Below are 21,920 nucleotides of genomic sequence, written 5' to 3' on the forward strand. Positions count from 1 at the left end.
CTCTTTAAGTGCCTGCTTCAACAAAGCAGTCAGGCTCAGGTTGCTGTGGTTCGATCCCCACAACTCAAACCAGCCAAACCTGCCCTGAAGGCATTTGGAGCCAAAAAAAAAAAAAAAAACAAAACAAAAACACTATAACATTACTCTCTAGGATTATAGATGTTTGAAAAAGTATCAGTGGCATTTTACATATAGGTGTTCATGTTTTGGAAATCTATTTCTGTGTCATCTTATGCCATCCACACGGTGAACTTACAGTAAGTCTAGGTTTGATGGTTATATGTGTATCTCCAGACCCCAGTTAAACAGTGCTCTTATCATGGAAATCTTCACCTGAATGCAGACCTCCTTTTGCTATAGAATAACTTTGGTAGCTGTGTTAGTTACTTTTCTCTCCTTGCTGAGTCAAAATACTCAATGTCCAAAATTAAAGAGGTAAAAGTTTATTTAGTTCACAGTTTATGGAGTTTTCAGACCTTAAACAGCTGGCTGTAAGGCAGGGTAGAGTAGCAACAGTTCATGGCAGCAGAAGGTAGCAAAAACAACAAGAGCAAAAACACAGGAATGCCAGGACAATCCTCTTTCCCTCCCTTACATTGTAGGCAGCTATCTGCTTGAGAGTTTGTGCAGTACTCACATCCATAACCCCAGCATTGGACCATGAATCCATCATAAACTCTAGAAGCCTGCACCCATGACTGGATGAGGCTTTGGTGGGACATCTAGACACAAAGCTTATGCAGCCTATGCAGCACCCAGTTGAATTGGTCACTATCAGACCAAAGAGTAATAAATTGCATTAATGAAAACAATGCATCCTCCAGTTGACTGCTAAACACTTGTCAGGGGCCAGCTTTCTGGTCATCCTCAGTTTATTCCAAGCCTGCTGCTCTTAGCCAATCCAGATCACATTTAATTCTTGCTGCTTTTGTTCCATCTGTCTTGTTTCTGAAAAGTCTAAGAATGATTCCTTTTATGTTCTCAATTCAATAGCATCTTTCACTTCATAGTCTTTTACCTATATTTGTCAGTCGAATGTTGGGATGTTAAGAAAAAGTTTTTATTTACATATTTTCCTTTTTTATCTCTGACATTTTCCCTTTCTCCTTTGTAATATCTGGTTATGGAACTTCAGAAGTAGTTCTACCATTTATCACCTCTGTACTTTATTCACTTAAGTACACAGATTTTTATTTTCTTGTCTATAAAATGATGGTGGTGATATCTACTTGTTGATGTAGGTGGAAGAGTGAAGAAATACTATAATATAGAGATTATGCAAGGAGCCAGACATAATGGCACGTGTCAAGAATCCCAGCACTCTGAGAGGCTGAGGCAGGAGGATTGCATATTTGAGCTCATCCCAGGCTACTGAACAGTTTATGATGCCTTGTCTCAAGAGTAAAAAAAAATAAAAAGAAAAGAAGACTGGGGATTGTGTAGCTCAGTATGAAGACTCTGGGTTAAATTCCCAGTACTACAGTCAACTAGTCAATCAGTCACTTAATTTAAAAATGTTGTAGTCCTTTAGCTCTTTTAGTCAATGAGAACTGGCAGGTAATTAATGGGGAGTGCCCTGGGTTCAAGCACCAATACCACGATAAATAGAAGGAATTATAGTGAACAGTGATCACTACTGATCCACAGTTACAGAAAGATGCTACAGAGATTAACGCTACAACCTACCAGAAGCCTAGCTAGTTATTTCCTGACTCAAGGAGCCATTGATTCATAATCCTTTCTTTGCTTGTGAAGTTACACTTGATGTCCACTTAAGAGGGCTTCACAGGGATGCCCTGCTCAGAGTTTGCAGATAGTCTAAAGAAGTCATTCAGTGAAGTTTTTGCATAGATAAGATTGGCCCACCCTGTAGCCTTTGTTTTTGTGTTTTTGTTTTTTTTTGTTTTTTTGTTTTTTTTTTTCCAGAACCGGGGATTGAACTCAGGCCCTTGCGCTTGCCAGGGAAGCGATTATTCAACTGGGCCATCTCCCCGACCCCTGTAGCCTTTGATTCACTCAGAATTTTTTTCTGAGTGAATCAAAAGTTACAGCTCTAATAGGGAGAGAAATTTGTAGCATTCTGAGGTCTTTTTTAAAATCTGCCTTCCATTGATATGGTTGCTTTTTTTTTTTTTTTTTTTTGGCAGAACTGGGGATTGAACTCAGGCCCTTATGCTTGCTAGGCAAGCACTTATTGTACTGAGCTATTTCCCCGGCCCCCTTCCATTGATATGGACAAGCGACAAGTGTGCACTTTTAAAAGATGTTTTGATACTATTTAAAAATCTCTTCTTAAAATGGATTTTGTTTTGGCCAACCTCTGCCATCAATATTAACAAAACATATATGGTATTTTAGAACAATTACTTTTGAAAGTACTTCTCATAACAAAGGAGTACTGTCTTAATCTTATTGTACTGAAATGTCAACTTACTTGGCAGAATGGCTAAAATTTCAATTAAATGAAAATGCTTTTTTTTTTTTTCAAGTTAACATATATCTGTTATAGTTTGTGTCTAGTTGTCCCCGCAAAGCCTCATGTAAGTCATGGGGTGGACTTCTAGAGTTTATGATTAACTCATGATCCACTGGGATTGTTGGTGTGAGTGCTGCTGGGATTATGGCTGTGAGTACACACCCAGCCTGGGGTGGATAGCCTGCATGCAACTTCAAGGAGAATGCTCTCTGTAGCCTTTGTTGCCACTACTCCTCCCATTTGCTCTCTGCTCTTTGCCACTGCCATGAAAGGTTTCTCTCTGCCATGTGCCACTCTGCCCTTGGAGCCAGCTGAGTATGAACTGAAACCCCCAATAATTGTGAGCTGATTAAATCTTTCCTTCCTTCATTTTGAGTGTTGGTATTTGTCCCAGCAATGAGAGAAGAGTAACTGAGACAGCATCAATATATAGGTAAAACCTTGCTGTTAAAATCTCTTTTCAAAAAAAAAAAAAAAAACTCTTTTCACAACAACTCCAAACATATTCAGCTACCTTAATCTTTGACAAAAGTGCCAAGTACATTCACTGAAAGAAAGATAGCCTCTTTAATAAATGATTTTGGGGTTTGCCAGATAGCTCAGCAGACTAAAGCTCCTGCTTAGGCAGAGTGCAGTGGACAGGGTTTCATTGCTGGCCCTGCCCCCATGGTGCACTGAGATGGTGACTGGGACTGGGCATGATGGCACACACCTATAATGCCGGCATTTGGGAGGCTGAAAATAGAATCACTATGAGTCTGATCTGTGTAGTGAGACCCTGTAAACCCTGTATTAAATACAAACAAAGATTCTGGAAAAACTGGCTCTGCACATGCCGAAGATTAAAATTAGACCCTTATCTTTCACCAGGCACCAAACTAAGTTCAAACTGTGTCAGAGATCTTAGTAGTAAAACAAACACAAAATTTACTGGAAGAGAACCTAAGTAGAGATCTTGAAGACATAGGAGTAGACAGAGAATTTATGAATGAAAACCAAATTGCATGAGAAATATTTCAAAGAACTAACAACTGGGATTTCATTTTATAAAAAAGCTTTTGCACAGCAAGAGAAACTACTAACAGAGTGCAGACAAGGCACAATGTGGGAAAAAATGTTTGCCATCTGTTCCTCAGACAAAGGATTACTATTGAGAACATACAAAGAGCTAAAAAAGATCAGATCTCCCAAATTTAAAGACCCAATCAAAAAATGGACATCTGAGGTAATTACACATGTCTCAGATGAAGAGGTAGAAACAGCAAATATATGAAAAAATATTGAACATCACTGGCCACTTGAGAGGTACAAATTAAAACAAAACTGAGATTCCATCTCACCCCAGAAAGAAGGGCTATCAAGAAATCAAGAACAAGTGCTGGACAAGCTGTGGGGAAAAGGAAACCTTCTCCACTGTTGTAGACAGTACAACCCCTGTAGAAATTAGTGTGGAGATTTCTCCAAAACGTCAGATTAACAGTCTCATTAACTCAGCTATTTCCCTGATGGGTTTCTTCCCAGAAGAATTAAAACCATTATACCACAGTGATATATTTGCAGTCATGTTTATAGCAGCGCAGTCTATAGGAGCTAAATCTTGGGAACAATCCAAATGCCCATCAATTGAATTATGTTTTTATACAATGGATTACTAATCATTTATTTTAATTTTTATTTTATTGAGAAACAAATATCAATGAGACAGTTTCAAAATTGATTAATAGGACAGTTTCAATAATTAATACATTGTACATTGTCATCTTCTTAGTGGTTATCCATAGTACAAGATGCGGACAGAATATCCTGTCCAAACACTACTAGTACAAATCTTTCTTCTCATTGAATTAAGAGAAAGTAGCTGTATATGTATCCTAACTATTTTGAATATACAGATACAAAATGGTCCTTCCTTTGTATCCCCTTTTTTTGTTTAGTCCTGTCAGAGATGGGTATTCGATTGACATCTAAATGCTATAGGTGTGTGAATTCAGCAAAACAATCCAAAACAGTACAGCAGTCCACAATAGTAGTAGGTTATCCACAGAAGTTGTTGACTTGAGCCTTTCATAGCTCAGCATATTAATATGGCTTTACTTTATATACCTCATTTTTATACTTTTCTGCTGGATGGTTAAGACCAAGATAAAGCAAGACCTGTATAACAAGAGATGTAACTTTTGTATCTGATAAGATCAGTCAAATCCCCTCAGGATTTATCCTGTAATGCTGTATTGCAGTTTGCAGATCCTTTATCAGTGTCAGCCATATGGATGAGTCACGGCCATTGCATGACCAGTTTGCTCTCTGTGAAAGCCTGAGAGAATGTTTTCTCTCCATGTGACTCTCCTTAGGCACAGTCTACATTGTTGAGCACTTTCCTCTGTGGCCCCGTAATCTCCTTGATCAGAAAATTTGGGACAAAACTGAGTTACATGATGTTACAGTATAGGTTCTTCTTTATCCTGAGTCTTCACTGACCTTGAAAGGCTATGGTCAAAATGTTGGCTGTCCTTGCAGCCCTTCTATTTCTCTAATTTTTGGTCTGCAATCTTAGGTTGTTAACCCTCCAGAAGAGAAGCTTATTATTACCCTACATCTTACTTCTCAGTCATAAAGAAGGATAAACTGGAGACTTTTATAGGCAATGGATGCAACTTGAGACCATACATAAGTAAAATAAGTCTGACTCACATACAAGATAGTTAAGATAGTTATACTACTAATTCATCTTGGTTTATTGAAAAGAAGGATATGTACTAATATGGTTTGGACAAGTAAATGCTGATATCTTGTACTCTGAGTAAGTAATTTAAAGGACAGTATGCAATGTGTTAACCATCATTACTTTCCTATTATCTTGTTTTGAAATTTTGTTTTATTTTCAAGATAAAACTTCAAAAAATCTTTTTTTCATGTTTGCTTTGCACATTAGGCTGAAATTCCTCTAGCTTGTAGAAGAAAGAGGAAATTGTTCCCTTTTTAGTGTATATGCTATAGAAGCCAGTCTTCAGTTTCTAATGAGCTCCTGAGAAACATTGGTCATAAGGGCCCCTTGCATGCATATTTTCTATATTTGTTTCATTTCCTATTTAGTACCTATTATGTTTTTTCTTCCTCAGCATTAGCAGTAGTTACTGTAAGAATCTTTTACATTTTGCCTTTTACTTAGACAGCTTAGAAATATTAACACACCAAGCTTTCTTGATTTGCAATTAAGAAAAATAATTATGTGGAGAAGTATATGTAGAGAGTTTATTCTACTTCTCATCACTTGTATCCTTGGAATTAGTGGTCCTGGGATGGGGTCAGTGCTCAGAAGGAAGTCACAGCCAAGGTTGGAAAGAACTTGGGTGCCTCACAGAAGGCAGCTTGCCATCAAATTTTGTGTTATTAAGTAACAGACCCTGTCTTCACTAGAAATAACCTAGAGTTGTTATTCTGTCATCTATTCAAGGTGGGTGGCTAATGACCCTGGTTTATGCTTAGTTTTTTTTTTTTTTTTTTTTTTAATGAAACTAAGGGTCACATTTGAGATGACATCTAGATTTAAGATTTATTTACTGAAGAAAATACTTATAGCTTTTTGGATTGTTGATAGGATTTGTGAGTTACCTATACATTTTGTTACTACTTAAAGTATACAGCATGATTTCATTTGAAATCCCCAAAGAGCAAACATTTGTCTTTATTCAGACATAAGTTTTCCAGATGAGGCTATGATTCAGGGAATTACTGATTATTAGTATTGTTGAGAAGGTAAAGGATTATTTACCAATGTCATGCCCATTTGAAATATGTTTTGCCTAATGAGACATAGCTGAATTGTTTCTAAAAATTTCTTTCCTTCCTTTTCATTTTTTACTGATTTATTTTTGTAGGCATGAAGAACAGCCAAGGCCTTTTGTGTTGCATGCGTGCTTGAGGAGCTCAGAGGAAGAACTAAGATTCCTACAAATGTGTTCTCAAGTTCTGGTGTTTTGTCTCCTCCCTTCAAAGAATGTCCAGTCCCTCAGCTTACGTATTATGCTTGCAGAAATTCTTACAACAAAAGGTAAACTTATAAAATTAATATTACTAATACAGTAAGTATGTGAATTAATGTGTCATTAGCTTTTATATAGCATCTCTGTAGACCTTGTGTGCTGTGGGACATAAGGGAAATAAAGTATCTTAGAAATTAAAATACATTATGATAAATTCAAGTTGTTTTATATATTTCCCAGTGTATAATGTAAATCTTATGATTTCCACCAGGAAGCATTCATGTGAGAGACCTTTTGAGTTATCTAAACTGGTAATATATGCATTTATGATAGAGGATACTTGCATGTTCCATAAAATTAAGGTATCTATTGTAAAATTCAGTGATAATACTATACATAATTCTGTGTCTTTAAATTAAAAATAGTATGTCACAATATTATGTGAATACTGGAAAAAGTTAACTAAATCCTGGAAAATGGTTAAATCAGGATAAGAAAAATGGAAGAAAATATGAACTAAGAGAAACATTTTCTAGCTCAGAATCTCAAACTAGTGAGAGAGCTATTGACTGAATATCCTAGTCATCTCAGGATTAGCCAGCAGTGCCCATTAACTCATATCACCAATGACAGAGAAATGAGAAACTTTTTAGTTCAAAGTTATTGAATGGATTTATAATAGTGTTACTGACCTTTTCACAACTGCCTCCCTGAAGTCTGCTTTGACCATTTAAGGGAATGTTGACTTCCAACTTTCGGCATATTACATTTTTTGATGTATTTCAAGAACATATTGAGTCTTATAAAAGAAGTAGAAGAAAAATTCAGTGTACTTGTCATAGCTTTGCTAGGAACTTGGGTTCCAGATTTTTTTTTTTTTTTTTTTTCTTTGAGTCTTTGCTGAGACAAGATCTCACTATTTAGTTCAGACTGGCCTTGAGCTCACTTTGTAGCTCAGGTTGGTCTCAAACTCACAATAATCCTCCTGCGTCAGGCTCACAAGTACTGGGATTACAGGCATGCACCACCAAATCCAGCTTCCAGACAATTTTTTTCATTACTCCTTTATGTTTCACTCAGTTATTAAAATGACTAATTAACCATAACCATGTATAGTAACATTTTCAGAGGCATAGGCAACCTTACATTGTGTACACTCATATATGCATATATTTGTACACATTAAAAACATTTGAATAACTTTTAACTTCCCCCATTTACTTAGTTGAAAAATGTTTCCTAGATGTAGTTTCAATTATGTGATAGAAATGTAATTCCCTTGAAGAATATCTTTTTTCAGTTTTGCTTTCTTCTCCTTCCCACAGTGTTGAAGATAGTGGTAGATTTCCTGAGTAATCCAGACTACATTAACCAAATGCTGCTTTCCCAGTTGGAGTATAGAGAACAGATGAATGAGCAACACAAGAGAGCCTATACCTATGCTCCTTCTTATGAAGAATTCATCAAGCTTATCAATGGCAGTTCTGATGTAGAGTTCTTGAAGCAACTGAGGTATACAACTATAACAGTAAAGGGTGTCTATAGAAGAGATTTTTTTTTCAGAGAAGCAGAGATAAATCCATAAATTTTAACATTTAAAGACAGCTAAATTTTAGTACCTACCTTCTCAACAGTGTAGCTAGAATAGTTTTTTTTCTGTAAGAACTGGGTTTTTTTTCCAATAATTACATTGTAATGGATTAAAAGCCCTTGAGTTGTTAGAAGTACCTGCTTAGTTGCTCAGCTGTCTGTCTTAGAAAAGTATTTGGAGAATATGCTTTTTAAATTATAGTGTAGAGCATTGTGTTAATTTTTCTTTTCTTTCTTTCTTTTTTTTTTTGGCGGAACCAGGGATTGAACTCAGGCCCTTGTGCTTGCCAGGCAAGCGCTTATTCTACTGAGCCATCTCCCTGGCCCCTGATTTTTATTTTTCTTAGAAAATGTAGAGGTTCAGGTCTTGCCGTAAGGGGTTCTACTTGATTAACTGTTTGGAGTAATTACACTTGAAAGTATCAGAGGAAACTTTCATAGGGAAGCGTATCTCCCTCAGATGTCTTTTTTTTTTTTTTTTAAATATTTATTTATTTTTATTTATTACATTTATTTATTGTGTCTGTGTGTGTGTGTGGCCAGCTCAGCCCACCAGGGGGCGGGGCTGGCTGCCATGTGGTGCTGGGGGATCGAACCGAGGTCCCTGTGCTTTGCCAAGCTTGTTTCAAGTAGGTGCTTTAGACCACTGAGCCATCTCTCCAGCCCTCCCTCAGATGTCTTAAGGGTATGTTTTTCTTTTGTAGTGTATGCCTATAGAATATTGTCTAGTTTGTGGATTTTCTAGGTTTGTTCCTTTGCTTACCCTTTAGTTTAATGTTCCCAAATGGTAATACATGAAGAAGAAAGAATATTCTGATGCTAGTTTTTATTTTCATTAGTAATTTTGGTAAGTCACTGATAGAAAAGTAAAATATTGCCTAAAATGGAGTCTTTGAAGTACCTGAGTACTTTACATTTGCTACATTTACCATTGACTTAGAATTACCATTAAAGCGATTTATGCTACTTAATTTTGTGATTTGAATAATAGACTACATAAAAGACATACATGGTAGGTGACACGGTGTTCTTATGGCAGCATTTGTTAATTTGGATTCCAGAAATGTATAAATTACAAATTCAGTCGTAGTTTACTTTTTATGTTATGCAACACATGAATAGTTTGTTGCTCCTACCGTGTATAATCTTAAGTGGCCTAAATATTAGTCATTTATTATGGATTTATGATTATTTATGTCTGAATCCAGAAATCCTGTTTTGAGAAGTATAGCATTTGAGCTGATAGTCCAAGAGCCAATATTCCGTGTTGTTTTGCATGAGCCCTGCATGTTATACCCACTAAAAGATCATCCTTATCATAGTTTCCTTTTATTTCTTTTAAAGGCACTTTACAGAAAATCAGACACAGACCATTTGGTAACTTCAAGTGAGTTTAAGAAAACAATTTACAACCAATAGTGGCAGATTAAGTGGATCAGTAGTCATTGTTCTTCCAGACTTGTGAATATTTCATTTTGCTTACCAAAGACTTCCAGCATTGCATATAATTAATAACATAGTTAATGATATTATTAAAAAGATGTCAGTCAGGCATGTGGTGCATGCCTATAAATCCAGCACTTGGGAGATTGAGGCAGTAGTATTACAAGGAGCTCAAGGCCAGCCTGGGCTATATAGTGAGCTCAAGACCAGCCTGAGCTGTCGGCTGGTAGTGAGAACCTGTCTCAAGGAACGAAAAAAAAAAAAAAAAAAAGGTTTGAAAGAGATTTTAAAAATCAGAACTAATTATTTTGAATGATCAACTACTAGTTCTTTAACATCATGTCATTTTGCATTTAAGCAGTTTCTGCACTATAACATGAATGAGTCTTATACTTCATCTTGAAAATGTGCTAGTCGTGGTCAGAACTAATTGAATTGTGAAGTTCATTATCTAGCTAAAAATGTAGCTCAGCATGAGTTTCCCTTTACATAATAAAATTATGGTATCTACTGTAGTAGAATGATTGAAAAATTTGCTTTGGTCCATGTAGGAGCATTATTGATCACCTTAACCTAAGTATCAAAAAATTACACTGGCAATTCTGATTTTACATTTTCCCTTTCCTCACTAATATGTGATGAAACAGAAAAGGGGTGAGTGCTTAACTCTTCCTCAAAGATAGCTTCCTCTTGACCTTCTAAGTAGGACAAGATTGAAGGATGACACCTTGGACATCCTAGGAAGTTGGGCCTTTGTTAGGCATTGAGAGATTTAGGGGACAGTAGCACTGTACAATCAATACCTCTAATTCCAGAATATTTTAATCATTCTTAAATCCCTGTGCCTATTAACAGTCACTTTCTTCTTCTCAACTTCTGTGTCCCCTGGGGACCACTTATTTTCTGCCTATGAATTTGCATGTTATAGTTATTTCATATAAGTGAAATCAACAATTATGTGGCCTTTTGTGTCTGGCTGCTTTTACCCAGCTTCACGTTTTCAATGTTCATCCATGTTGTAATGTGTATCAGTACTTCATTCCAGGTTTTGGCTTCATAATATGGGTGAATACATCACATTTTCTTTATCTGTTCATTAATTAACAGTTTGAGTTGTGTACATTTTTTTAAAATGCGTTTGGACTGACCATGCAGCATCTTTAGGATAATTTCAGTTTCTAGTGACTTTTTTTTGGTACTGGAAGTCAAACTCACAACCATACACTTGCCAGACAGGTGCTTGTGCCGCTGAACTGTCTCCCCAGCCCCTGCATGACTTCTTTTTTTTTTTTAATATTTATTTATTTTTATTTATTACATTTATTTATTGTGTGTGTGTGTGGCCAGCTCAGTCCACCAGCGGGCGGGTCTGGCTGGCATGTGGTGCTGGGGATCGAACCGCGGTCCCTGTGCTTTGCCAAGCTTGTTTCAAGTAGGTGCTTTAGACCACTGAGCCATCTCTCCAGCCCCCCTGCATGACTTCTGATAAATAAAAGTAAAATAAAGTGTTGTTAATTACTAACTTTTTCCTGTCACTGTCTGCCCCATGGTGCATCTGCTACCAACAGGAGTTATGTAATACAGACATCTGGAAGGGATGTTTTCCTTTTTTTAATATTAATTTTATTAAGAAAGAAGTAGCAATGAGACAGTTTCAAAGCAGGTTAGTAGAACAGTTACAATAATTAATACATTGCATATTATTGTCTTCATTGTGGTTATAGTACAGAATGTAGACATGATATCTTGTCTAAACATTATTCGTTCAAAACTTTCTTCTCATTGAACTAAGAGAAAGTAGCTGTATATCTATGCTATTTTGTATATACAGGTTTTTTTTTTTTCACTACAAAATGGTCCTTAATTTATAACCCCCTTTTTTGTTTACTTTTGTCAGAGATGAGTATTCCATTGCCATTCATGTATTGTAGGTGCATAAATTCAGCAAAGTAATCCAATGTAGTCCAGTAGTCCATAATAGTAGTGGGTTATCTGCATGACTGGCAATGTCAGAAGTTGTTGACTTGAGTCTTTTACAGCTCAGCATATTAATATGGCTTTACTTTTTATACCTCATTTTTATACTTTTCTGCTGGATGGTTAAGACCAAGTTAAAGGAAGACCTATATAACAAAAAATGTAACTTTTGTATCTGACAAGGTCAGTCAAATCCCCTCAGGAATTAACCTGAAACCCTGTATAGAAGTTTGTAGATCCTTTGTCAGTGTCAGCCATGTGGATGAGTCATGGCCATTGCTTGACCAATTTGCTCTCTGTGAAAGTCTGAGAGAATGTTTTCTCTCCAAGTGACTCTCCTTAGGCATATTCCACATCGTTGATCACTTTCCTCTGTGATTCCATAATCTCCTTGATCAGAAACTTTGGGACACCACTGAGTTACAGGAGGTTACAGTACAGGTTCTCTTATTTCCTGAGTCCTCACTGACCTTGAAGGGCTAGGGCCACAATGTTGACTGTCCTTGTAGCCCTTCTTTTTACTAATCTTGGTCTGCAAACTTAAGTTGTTAACTCTCCAGAAGAGAAGTGGAAGGGATATTTTCTACATTACTCCTGTTCCATGTATGATACGCCCTTTGTGCTGACCATTTTACTGCCAGGCTTTACATTTCCTGCAGTTTTATAGCCAGTGGGAAGATAATTTAGAGGTACTTTGATGATTAGATAATCAAGCTTTATAGTGTCTAATCTTTTAAAAGAAAAATACATTTCTGGGTTTAAGTTGGTGAAATAACTGAGTCCACTTGGAATGACAATTCTCTGACTCTGCATCTTTATTAGCTTTTAGCTCCTCGTGTAAGTCTCGGGGACCCTGTTGATTTCTTATAAAAGGGTTGAAAATTCTCTTGTAACAAGGAATTGAAAAGAGTCTTTTCCTTGAAAGAGTCACATACAAATGGCAGCATCAACTATGATGTCATGATAATCCTGAAGAATTTGTTATGTCAACAGGTTTGTCTTGAACCTTAGCATAAAATATTGCAGAAGGAGTTTTTCTCAGTTATAGAGACACTCATATAGAGTTACAGTCTGAATACTTTCGTGAATACTGCATATCCAGAGGTGTCTTCCTCAAGCCTCGTGAGGCAACTCCTTGACTTTGCTGTGTAGTGGATTTTCTGGCTGTTCTGTCTGATATAGTGCTGGGATATCCTTTATTCCTGGGGCATTTATCCTTATCTATTGTTTCATAGAAACAGACCTAACAGCTGACCTTGATTTTCTGCTTCTTAAACAGTCATACCTAGAAAGGATATCAGGATGACTGTTCTAGCAGAGATTTACCTTTTTACTCCAAATGTAGATGATATTGCATAAATGATGTTATTTATTGTTTGATATAAAATTTCTCCTGTTTAAATGTCAGATCTGCTGTTACTTACAGTTAAATTGCTTTTTATTAGATATTTGTCTAACGTCTACATTGCTGAGGCTTTTCAGCATCCTAACACTTAAGGGAGCTGCTATTATCAATCAGTCTAAACTATTCTGTTGTTTTTCTGGTATAATTAGAGTACTCCACTGTCTGACTTTACTTGTGTTTTAGTTCACTATCTTCAGATTGTTCTTAGGCAGGGAATGTGTTTTATTTAGACTAAACAGCTGATGAAATCATCCACTTTTATTTCTTCTATATTTGAGAGATGCATATTTTCAAAAAGAAACAGTGATTCTCCTCTGCTAGTCTGGAATGTCACGAAAAAGAACCTTGAAGGTGCTATTTATCGTTCTGGGATAGCTTGGTTGTTTCCTTTGTCAGCATGAGGTGCTTCCATAGTAGAAAGCTAGAAATGCTTTCTTCAAATATACCTAATTGGTAGGTTTTAACCCTTATCTGTGTATTAGAATCCTCCAGGCTTTCGTAATATTTCACTGTCCTTTGTAGCTACATTTTTGCCTTTTTGCCTAGCGTCCAATATAGAAATGAAGATATGGTTTCTAGATGGGTACAATATTTTGAGTTTTCCATGGTGTGTGAATGGAAACAGTAATCAACACTGTTAGTAACCAACTAGCCAAAAATATGAATGTCACCCTGGTGCAGGATATGAAAGGGTGGATGAAGTTTCCTGCTGTGGTGTGTGTGGTAGCTGGTGCTACAAATCCAGGAAGGCAGACCAGAGCTGAGAATAAAGGTGCCAATATTTGTAAAACTCAGCAGTTGGAGCTGTGCAAGAGAAAGGATTATTTCTTTATTTCAAAGATAAAATTGAGTCCAAATACATATTAAAGGAGAATTGAAATGTTCTTCCCTTTTATTAGTACCTTTTATAAAAGACCAGGGAAATTGTGGTCCAGGAAAGCAAGTGCTGCCTACACTGTGTAATTCTTCAGCATATTTTTAAGACATATGCTAATTAAAATCATTTGCTTCTCCACAGCAAATACAGATATCAGGACTTCACCTGTAGGAATGTTTATATAGTTGGTCTAAGGAGGAACTGTGGCATCAGTACTTTTAGAGAGCTGCTTAAGTGATTATAGCATACAGCTAATATTGTTTATCTCTTTTTTTTTTTTATTTTTTTGGTGGAACCAGGGATTGAACTCAGACCCTTGTGCTTGACAGGGAAGTGCTTATTCTACTGAGCCCTCTCCCTGGCCCCTTGTTGATCTCTTTTAAAAGGAATATTCTTCCACATGCTAGCAATCTCAAATCTTGGTTAGAAGCCACGTCATATGAATTAGTATTCTAATTCATTGAAAGCTAGTTTGAGGTATGTGGTAGTTGTTGAGAATATTCTCTGTTCTACGTGTTTATTATAATGAACCAGATGTTTAGGTTTTTTTGTTTAATCACTGACTTTGCAGAGAGACATGTTTAGCCTAAAGTTTCTCACTCTTGGTAAAATTAACATTTTGAGCTATGTAATTCTTTATAGTAAGGTGTTGTTCTGCTTAGTAGAAGTAGAGTGGTAGCCTCCCTGGTGTGTACTCACTGGATGCCCAAAGTACTGTTATTAGTGTGATAGCCAAAAATGTTTGCACACAACCAAAATAGCCCCTGGAAGAAATTCATACTGCAGACTGAGAGCCAGAGGTTTAATTTCATACATAGTCTGGAGGACTTTCATTAGTTAGGATTTGATTGAGCTGAAAATTAGAGAAAACTCCCAAATAATGATGACTTATCCAAAGTTTAGCAATTTTTTTACCCCTATTAGTTGACAAATAAAAGTTACATATATTAAAGTTATATAGTATTTTTTGTGTACATTACCACAATCAGACTAACATCCATCCCCTTACGTATTTAGCGTTGATTTTTTTGTGTATGTGCATGGTGAGATAATTAGGATCACCTCTTCTAGAAAATTTCAAGTATACAATCTGATATTACAAACTGTAATCACTGTGATGAATGTTAGCTCTCAATGAAGTATTTACCCTGTGTAACTGTACCTTTGTATGGTTGGGCTAGAATTGCCATGTTTCCCTAATGTCCCAGCCCCTGATAACCACTACTTTGCTCTCTGCAATTGTAAGTTTGACTTTTGTAGATTCCACTCTTCTAAGAAGATGTACAGTATTCTTTATTTGCCTACTTTCATGTAGTAGTATTCTTTAAGATCGTTCATGGTGTCATCAGTGGAAAGATTTCCTTCCTTTTAAATGCTAAGTAGTACAGGATACAGTTCAAGAGCTTTTGAGGGGGTCTGCCTTCCTCAAGAACCCAGGCTCCTTCCAGCTCACGACCATGCCATCATTAAGGATACAATTCAGAGTTCTGATGGTCCAGGGGATTCCAGAGTACCATCCTTCACATCCTAATTCTAAGAAGCAGAATTAAGGGAAGGAAAGAATAGTAAAGCACATGCACTGGCTCTCAAGGAAATTTCTAGAAGCTGCCACATGATATTTCTGCTTGTATTTTAATGGCCAGAATAATCAAGATATAGTAGTTAATTGTATTATGGACAACCTTAGGCCCAATTAGCAAATGGAGAGCTCTGTTACTAAGGAAGAAAAAAAGAATAGGTATGGGCTAGGGTAGGCAAAATTTGTTTGTGCTACTGTGTCACATATTTTATAGTGTCTGTTATGTATTGAAAACAATGTTAGGTTCTTTATAATAATCTTGTTCACTAAAAAATGTGTTTTAGATACTATTTTTCCATTTTTTGTAATTGAAGAAAGTCAAGTGACTTGGCTGGGATCACATAGCTAACAGGTAGCAAAGCTGGAATTTCAGTGCAGGTTCATATGATTGCAAATTCCATGTGCTGGCCGACTTGTGAGCCAGGTGGGCAGAAAACATCAGCAGCCCAGGGCCCTATCTTTGTGACTTTTTTCACCAAATGTAGAGTTCTCTGCTGCTGCGATTTTGGCTGGCACCAATCCTGTGTGTATAGAACAGTACCATCAAAGGTATTACTGTCTATTATTAAGGTAGACTATGAGGGTAATAGGTGGTAATACAATCAGAGCAGCCTATCACCGCTATAGTTTCATTTACCACCAATCTAAGGTTTTTCTTTTTCAGTCCTGGTTTTCTGACCCCTCAGGTAAAGAGCAAAATAGAGAATCTGAAATTACCAACTTGAAAGGAAATTTTATATTGAAAGGTTTTAAATTTAAAAAAGAAATATTTAGCATTGAGTAGTAAAGGAAACGTTTTTATGTAGCATATACTGAGATTTCAAAAGTGTTTTCTCTTTTGCTAAAGTAAAGCAAGAGGAAATGAACATAATTAACTTTAGATCATAATAGTAGAATGGCTTACTGTGAGAATCTGGTATTTTCTCTTTAAGAAAATGGGCTTTGTATCTGAATTTATTTAGATGCTTCTGGATTTGAATGTAATATATTAAAATTGCATGCTTTGGTGAATTTAAATTATTTGAATGTTCAGTGTTTTCAACAATGATTCTAAAAATGTGGTGTATATCATTTTCATACAGTAGTGAAATAGGATTATGTTGTAAAGGAACATGAAAGAAGAAATTGAGCATACAGTGAGACAAACTAACGTAGCATGTCAGAAATCAGTAAACACGTAAAAACTGCTAAGGAAAAGCTTGGTGTGGGTGGACAAGGAGATGAAAAACCAGAAAGTATAAGCAAAGAGGATATTGGTAAATTTTTATAAAATGAATAAATGAATATAAATTTTGTTTTAAAAAGAAGAAACTTTGAGGCTGCTTATGAAAAATGTTCTGGAAGGTCTTTTAGTTTTCTGATAAATAAAAGTACACTGACTTCAGATGTACTTAGTTCATTCTTTTGGCATTTGAGAAATAGGAGAGGCCACCAAGGTGGAAGGTGAACGTATTGGGCTGGGGAGATAGCTTGGTGGTCTAAGCACCTGCCTGGCAAGCACAAGGATCCAGGTTTGATTCCTGGTACCGCATGCCATACTTGCTCTGGAACCCCAGTGTACTGTGCTAGCCCTCCAAACCAGACATGGTGGTACATGCCAGTAATCCCAGTGCTGGGGTGGCTGAGACAGGAGAATCACTACAAGCCCGAGATGCATAGTGAGACACTACCAAATAAAATATTTTTTTAAATGGTGATCATATCACATAGTATATATTATTTTCATACAGAAGGAAAGGTTATTAAGCATTGATGGACAGTCATGAAAGGAAGTTTTGATGTGAAGAAGTTAATGATCTCCCAGAAGTTTTCAAAATTTACTGTGTATTTATAATTGGAGCAAGACTGACATTGTGGGTAGACAGAATGATTGTAACCCTTTTTTTTGGTTGGAGGGCAGTACTGGAGATCAAACTCAGGACCCTGTGCTTGCCAGGCAGGTGCATATGCCTTGTGTTATATCCCTGGCCCATGAATGATTGTTTGGACTATAAGTCAATTTAGCAATTTCTTCTTTTGAAGCAGTTAGAAATTCTTTTACTGCAATGTTTTTTTCAGATTGGGTTTCCTGCCTATGTTTCTGTAGTTGCTTCTTTACTTCATCTGTTATGAGTTCTGAGAGTTCTTTTTTATTTCAGAAAAGAATTGCACTCTGATTTCCTCTATATCTTTCTGCTGTTGCTTATTTACTATCGATGCTATTAATTCATGCATTTGAGCCGAGCTAGTATCCTCCGCACTTGTTCTGGGTGGGCACTGGGTTTCTTCCATATGTTTCTGCATTTGATTCTTTAGTGCAGATGATATTAATTCAGGGATTTCTTTTTTCATTTCCAATCTGAGGTCTTCTACATCTTTCTGCAGCTGTTTCTTTATTTCAGAAGCTGTTGATTCATTGCTTTCAGCTGTGTGATTTCCAATTTGTTCTGCATTAGTGACCTCTGCACTTGTTATGGGTGGGCTTGGGTTCTAAGGTTGCATTTTGTTCCTTCTCGTCATTTTGTGTAGCGCTGTCTTCTGACCTTTGTTGCAGATCTTTGTTGTAGTTATAACCTTTGCACGTACTGAAGTTCAGGTGCAGCTTTACAATGTTTGGACTTATCCAGCTGCGTCTGGCTTGGGTCTGGCTGTTGTGCTCAGCTCCTTCCTGCTGCTGCCCTTGAGGGTGAACCTGTTGTGCCCTGTGGCGCAATGTTCTGCTCCTGGACTAGCTGGTTGGATCTATCCTCTACACTCTCTGCAGGGATTGCAGCTGCAGGATTACACCCCAGGCGTGTATGCCAGGCCTGAGCTGTGCCTGGAGGGGGCAAGGTGAAGTAGGGGGAAGAGGAAGCTCTCCCACACACTCACCAGACCTGGGCTAGGACTGCGTCTGGGGGCTCCCGGACGCGGCAGAAATTCCTACTGGGCAGGTGGGGTGGGGGAGGTACTGCGGAGTGGTGGGGGGCGTCCGAAGGGGGTGGGAGAGGGTCCAGCCCACAATGCGCCTGGGCTGGGACTGGTCCCGCCGGCACAGGGTAGCAGGAAGCTCTCTGCACACTCACCGGACCTGGGCTAGCTATAAGTCAATTTAGATAAACCACTTAGCTCAAGATTTGGCACATTCCCAATTGTTAGTTGGTACTGTTACTGTTATCATAATCATTAATGGTGGACAGGAATAATCACTAGTGGCACTCTGCATTGTTGTGTTAAGCTTTGGGATTTGAGGCCTAGTAAATAAGTGTCCTTTCCATTCTGAGATCTGAACTATTTTAGAGCCAAGGAAAAGTAAATGGCAACCAAAATGATACCTTACTGATAGATAATTGAGAATTTGGTTTTTATGTACAAGAGTGTGCTTTCAGAAACAAACTCAGAATTAGCTAGTTTTTCTCACCTGAGAGTGTTAGACCAGAGCAAGCTCCCTTGTGCTCATTTTCCTATCTTCCTGGCAGGTCTAGGGTCCCCCTGCTTGTGGCCCTTGGAAGGAAAGCACACATATTTTTAAGAGGCAGGAGAAAAGAGAAGCTGTGCTTCTTGTGCCCAATTCCTGCTTCCCTGTGGGAGATTTAAAATAAATCTCCTTTCTCACAAGGGAGGAGTAATGGGGACTTAAGAAAGGCCACAGATGAAGCTTCTTATACTTGGAGTGAAGAGCTAAGTGTTAGGGATAGATAATGCTGAGTGGGGTGAGGAGAGGAGAAGGGAAGAGGAGCGAGGAAGGGAGAAAAGGAGGGAAGGAAGGAGAAAAAGGGGGAAAGGAAAGGAAGAAAGAGAAAGAGAAAAGTGATGCTATGCTTCTCAGCTGGGTATTGTGATTCACAAGGTCTGTTAAAAGAATGGTGGCGAAAAATGGTAGAAGTGGCCAGCAAGTAATTTTTAACACCTGGCTTTTGGGTGTGGCAAGAAGAACTGTGACTAGTAGCAGATGATTTCTGTGGTGACAAAACCTCAGCAGTGGCCAACGTAGAGCCACCAACATGAGGTCACTGAATGTGGAGTTGTGCAGCCAAGTGTAGTGGCACACACCTATAATCCCAGCACTCTGGAGACTGAGAATTTCTATGAATTGGAGGCCAGCCTGGGATATGTAGTGAGTATAAGTTCAGCCCAAACTATACAATGAAGGTATATTCTCTCTCCCTCGCTCCCTCCCTCCCTCTCTCTCCTCTCCCCCTCCCTCCCTTCTTCCCTCCTTTCCTCTCTCTCTCTGTCTCTCATATATACGTGTGTGTGTGTGTGTGTGTGTGTGTGTGTGTGTAATTTTTTTGGAGGGGGTGTCAGGAAAAATAAAAGAATGTGGAATTGGAAAGAGATTTGCAATAGCACCTCATTATATATGTATAACATTTCTGCCATGTTGATATTATAGATGTAGCAACCTCATAAACATATATAAATAATACAATGAATAAGTTACTAGGAGAAAGTTGGATTTTCCTCCCAGTTCTGACAGTTGAACATAGAGCCTTCACATTGAGCTGTTTTTTACTCTTTTGAGACAGGCTATCCCTGAGTTGCTGAATTACTTATACTGGGCTCAAACTTGTGATCCTTTTGCCTCAGATTCCTAGTGTCCAGGATTACAGGAGTGTATCACCACAAAAAGTTTTAGTGCTTATTATCTTTTAAAAAATAACTTATTATAAGTTTATATATTTATTTTTAAATAATAGTATGCTAGTAATCCTTTTGTTGCTGTGACCATATAAGGAGAAAAACAGCATGAATGAGGGATTCATTTTGGCTCAGGGTTTCAGAGGTTTCAGTCCATCAACAGCTGACTTCTTTGCTTTTAGGCCTGTGGTGAGACAGAAATATGGCAGAAGGGAAAGCAGAGAAGAGCTGTTCTCATGGTAGCTGGGAAGCAGATACTAAGAAAACCTGAGAAACGAAGGGTCAGGAACTAGCTACATTCTCCAAACAAGGTCCTGTCTCCGTGATGCATTTCCATTACCTCTCACTGAATCCATTAAAATGTGACCTGATCAGTGTTTCAGCTACTGGTGACGTTCAGCCTTCATCCAGTCACCTTCCCAAAGGTCCACCTCTAACCACATGAGACTTTTGGGGGACATTTTAGATCTAAGCCATAACAAATGGGTCTGGTTCCTAAAATTTAACACCCTCATCTCATTAACTAGTTCAAGCCTCACAAGCTGGCTCTAGTACACTTCTAAGTAGACTCTGCAACCACACATGCTATCGTTTGATGACCCTGTACTGTACGGATGATAAGTCATCTTAAGTAGACTCTTGTCAAGAACAACTTGTTTGTATTTTAAGTTTTGCTGCTTTTGAACTACATGATCTTAAATCTTGGCTTCATTTTGAACTGTGAAGTGGAAAACCTAATTTTTTATAGGATGCTTGTGACAGTTAATGAGACTATGCATGTAATGCAGTAATGTAGTTTTCAAGTCATGTAAATTTCCTAGTAAAAGTTAAAAAACAAAACAGAAGAAGAAATTGTTAGGAGATAGCAATGAAATTCTCAACCCTAGAATTGAGTAGGTTTAATGGATGAAGAGGAAAACTAGTCTTACTTTAAAAAACTAACCAACCAAACAATAACAACAACAAAAACAACAAAACAACTTAAAATGTGTAAGAAAGTAATTAGGACATTTTCAATACAGAATATGAAAGTAGATAAAGATAATCAGGAAATATGCTGAGCAAAAATTCTTGATATAAGCATTGAGAATGAAACATAGCAACAGTACTATACCTACATAAAAGTAAACACTTAAGCCAGGCAGAGTAGAATATACTGGTAACCCCAGCATTTGGTAGGCGGAGGCAGGAGAATTGCCTTGAGTTTGAGGTCAGTCTGGACTACATAGTTAAGTTCAAAGACAGCCTGAACTACATAGTGAGACCCTGTCTCAAAAAGTAGACATTTGGGGCCTGGAAGATGGCTCAGTAGTGTGTTTCCCTGGCAAGTGCAAGGGCCTGAGTTCAATCCCTAGTTCAGAAAAAAAAAATAATGACATTAATAACTGACATAAAAATATGAGGGACAAGGGGCCGGGGAGATGGCTCAGTAGAATAAACACTTGCCTAGAAAGTGTAACGATCTGAGTTCTACTCCCTGGTTCTATTAAAAAAAAAAAAAAGAAAAGATATGAGGGACAATAGCAGAAACCAGGAATAGATAACAGAGAATATTTTTGCCTCTTTTTTTTTTTTTTTTTTTGTGTGTGTGTGTGTGTGTGTGTGTGTTTTGGCCATAGTTTTATTGATAAACAAATAGCAATGAGACAGTTTCAAATCAAATTAGTAGGACAGTTTCAATAAATAACACACTGCATACATTCTTCTTAGTGGTTAATTGCTGTACGAGATGCGGACATGATATCCTATTTACAAACACCATTAGAATAAATCATTCTGTTCATTAACAGAATGTAACTATATATCTATCGCAACCACTTAGAATACACAGATACAAAATAGACATTCATCTGTATACCCTTTTTTTGTTAAGTTCCGTTATTTGAATATTATAGGGGTGTAAACTCAGCAAAATATTCTAAAAGAGTCCAGTAGCCCATAATAGTATTGGGTCTTCTGCTTAACTGGCAATGTCAGAAATTGTTGACCTG

At 37.4% G+C, this 21,920-nt stretch overlaps 1 protein-coding gene across 1 annotated transcript in view; it reads left to right on the forward strand.

Moving 5' to 3' along the window:
- Snx25 (sorting nexin 25) overlaps positions 1–21,920 on the forward strand; it is a 154,398-nt gene that overhangs the window by 39,232 nt on the left and 93,246 nt on the right. Inside the window, exons 4-5 of the mRNA XM_004639785.2 lie at positions 6,355–6,527; positions 7,785–7,971. Of these exons, the coding sequence (XP_004639842.2) occupies positions 6,355–6,527; positions 7,785–7,971 (360 nt within the window). The remainder of the gene's footprint in view (positions 1–6,354; positions 6,528–7,784; positions 7,972–21,920) is intronic.

The sequence above is a fragment of the Octodon degus genome, unplaced genomic scaffold, assembly GCF_000260255.1.
Source record: "Octodon degus isolate 3935 unplaced genomic scaffold, OctDeg1.0 scaffold00114, whole genome shotgun sequence".
Lineage (NCBI taxonomy): Eukaryota > Metazoa > Chordata > Mammalia > Rodentia > Octodontidae > Octodon > Octodon degus.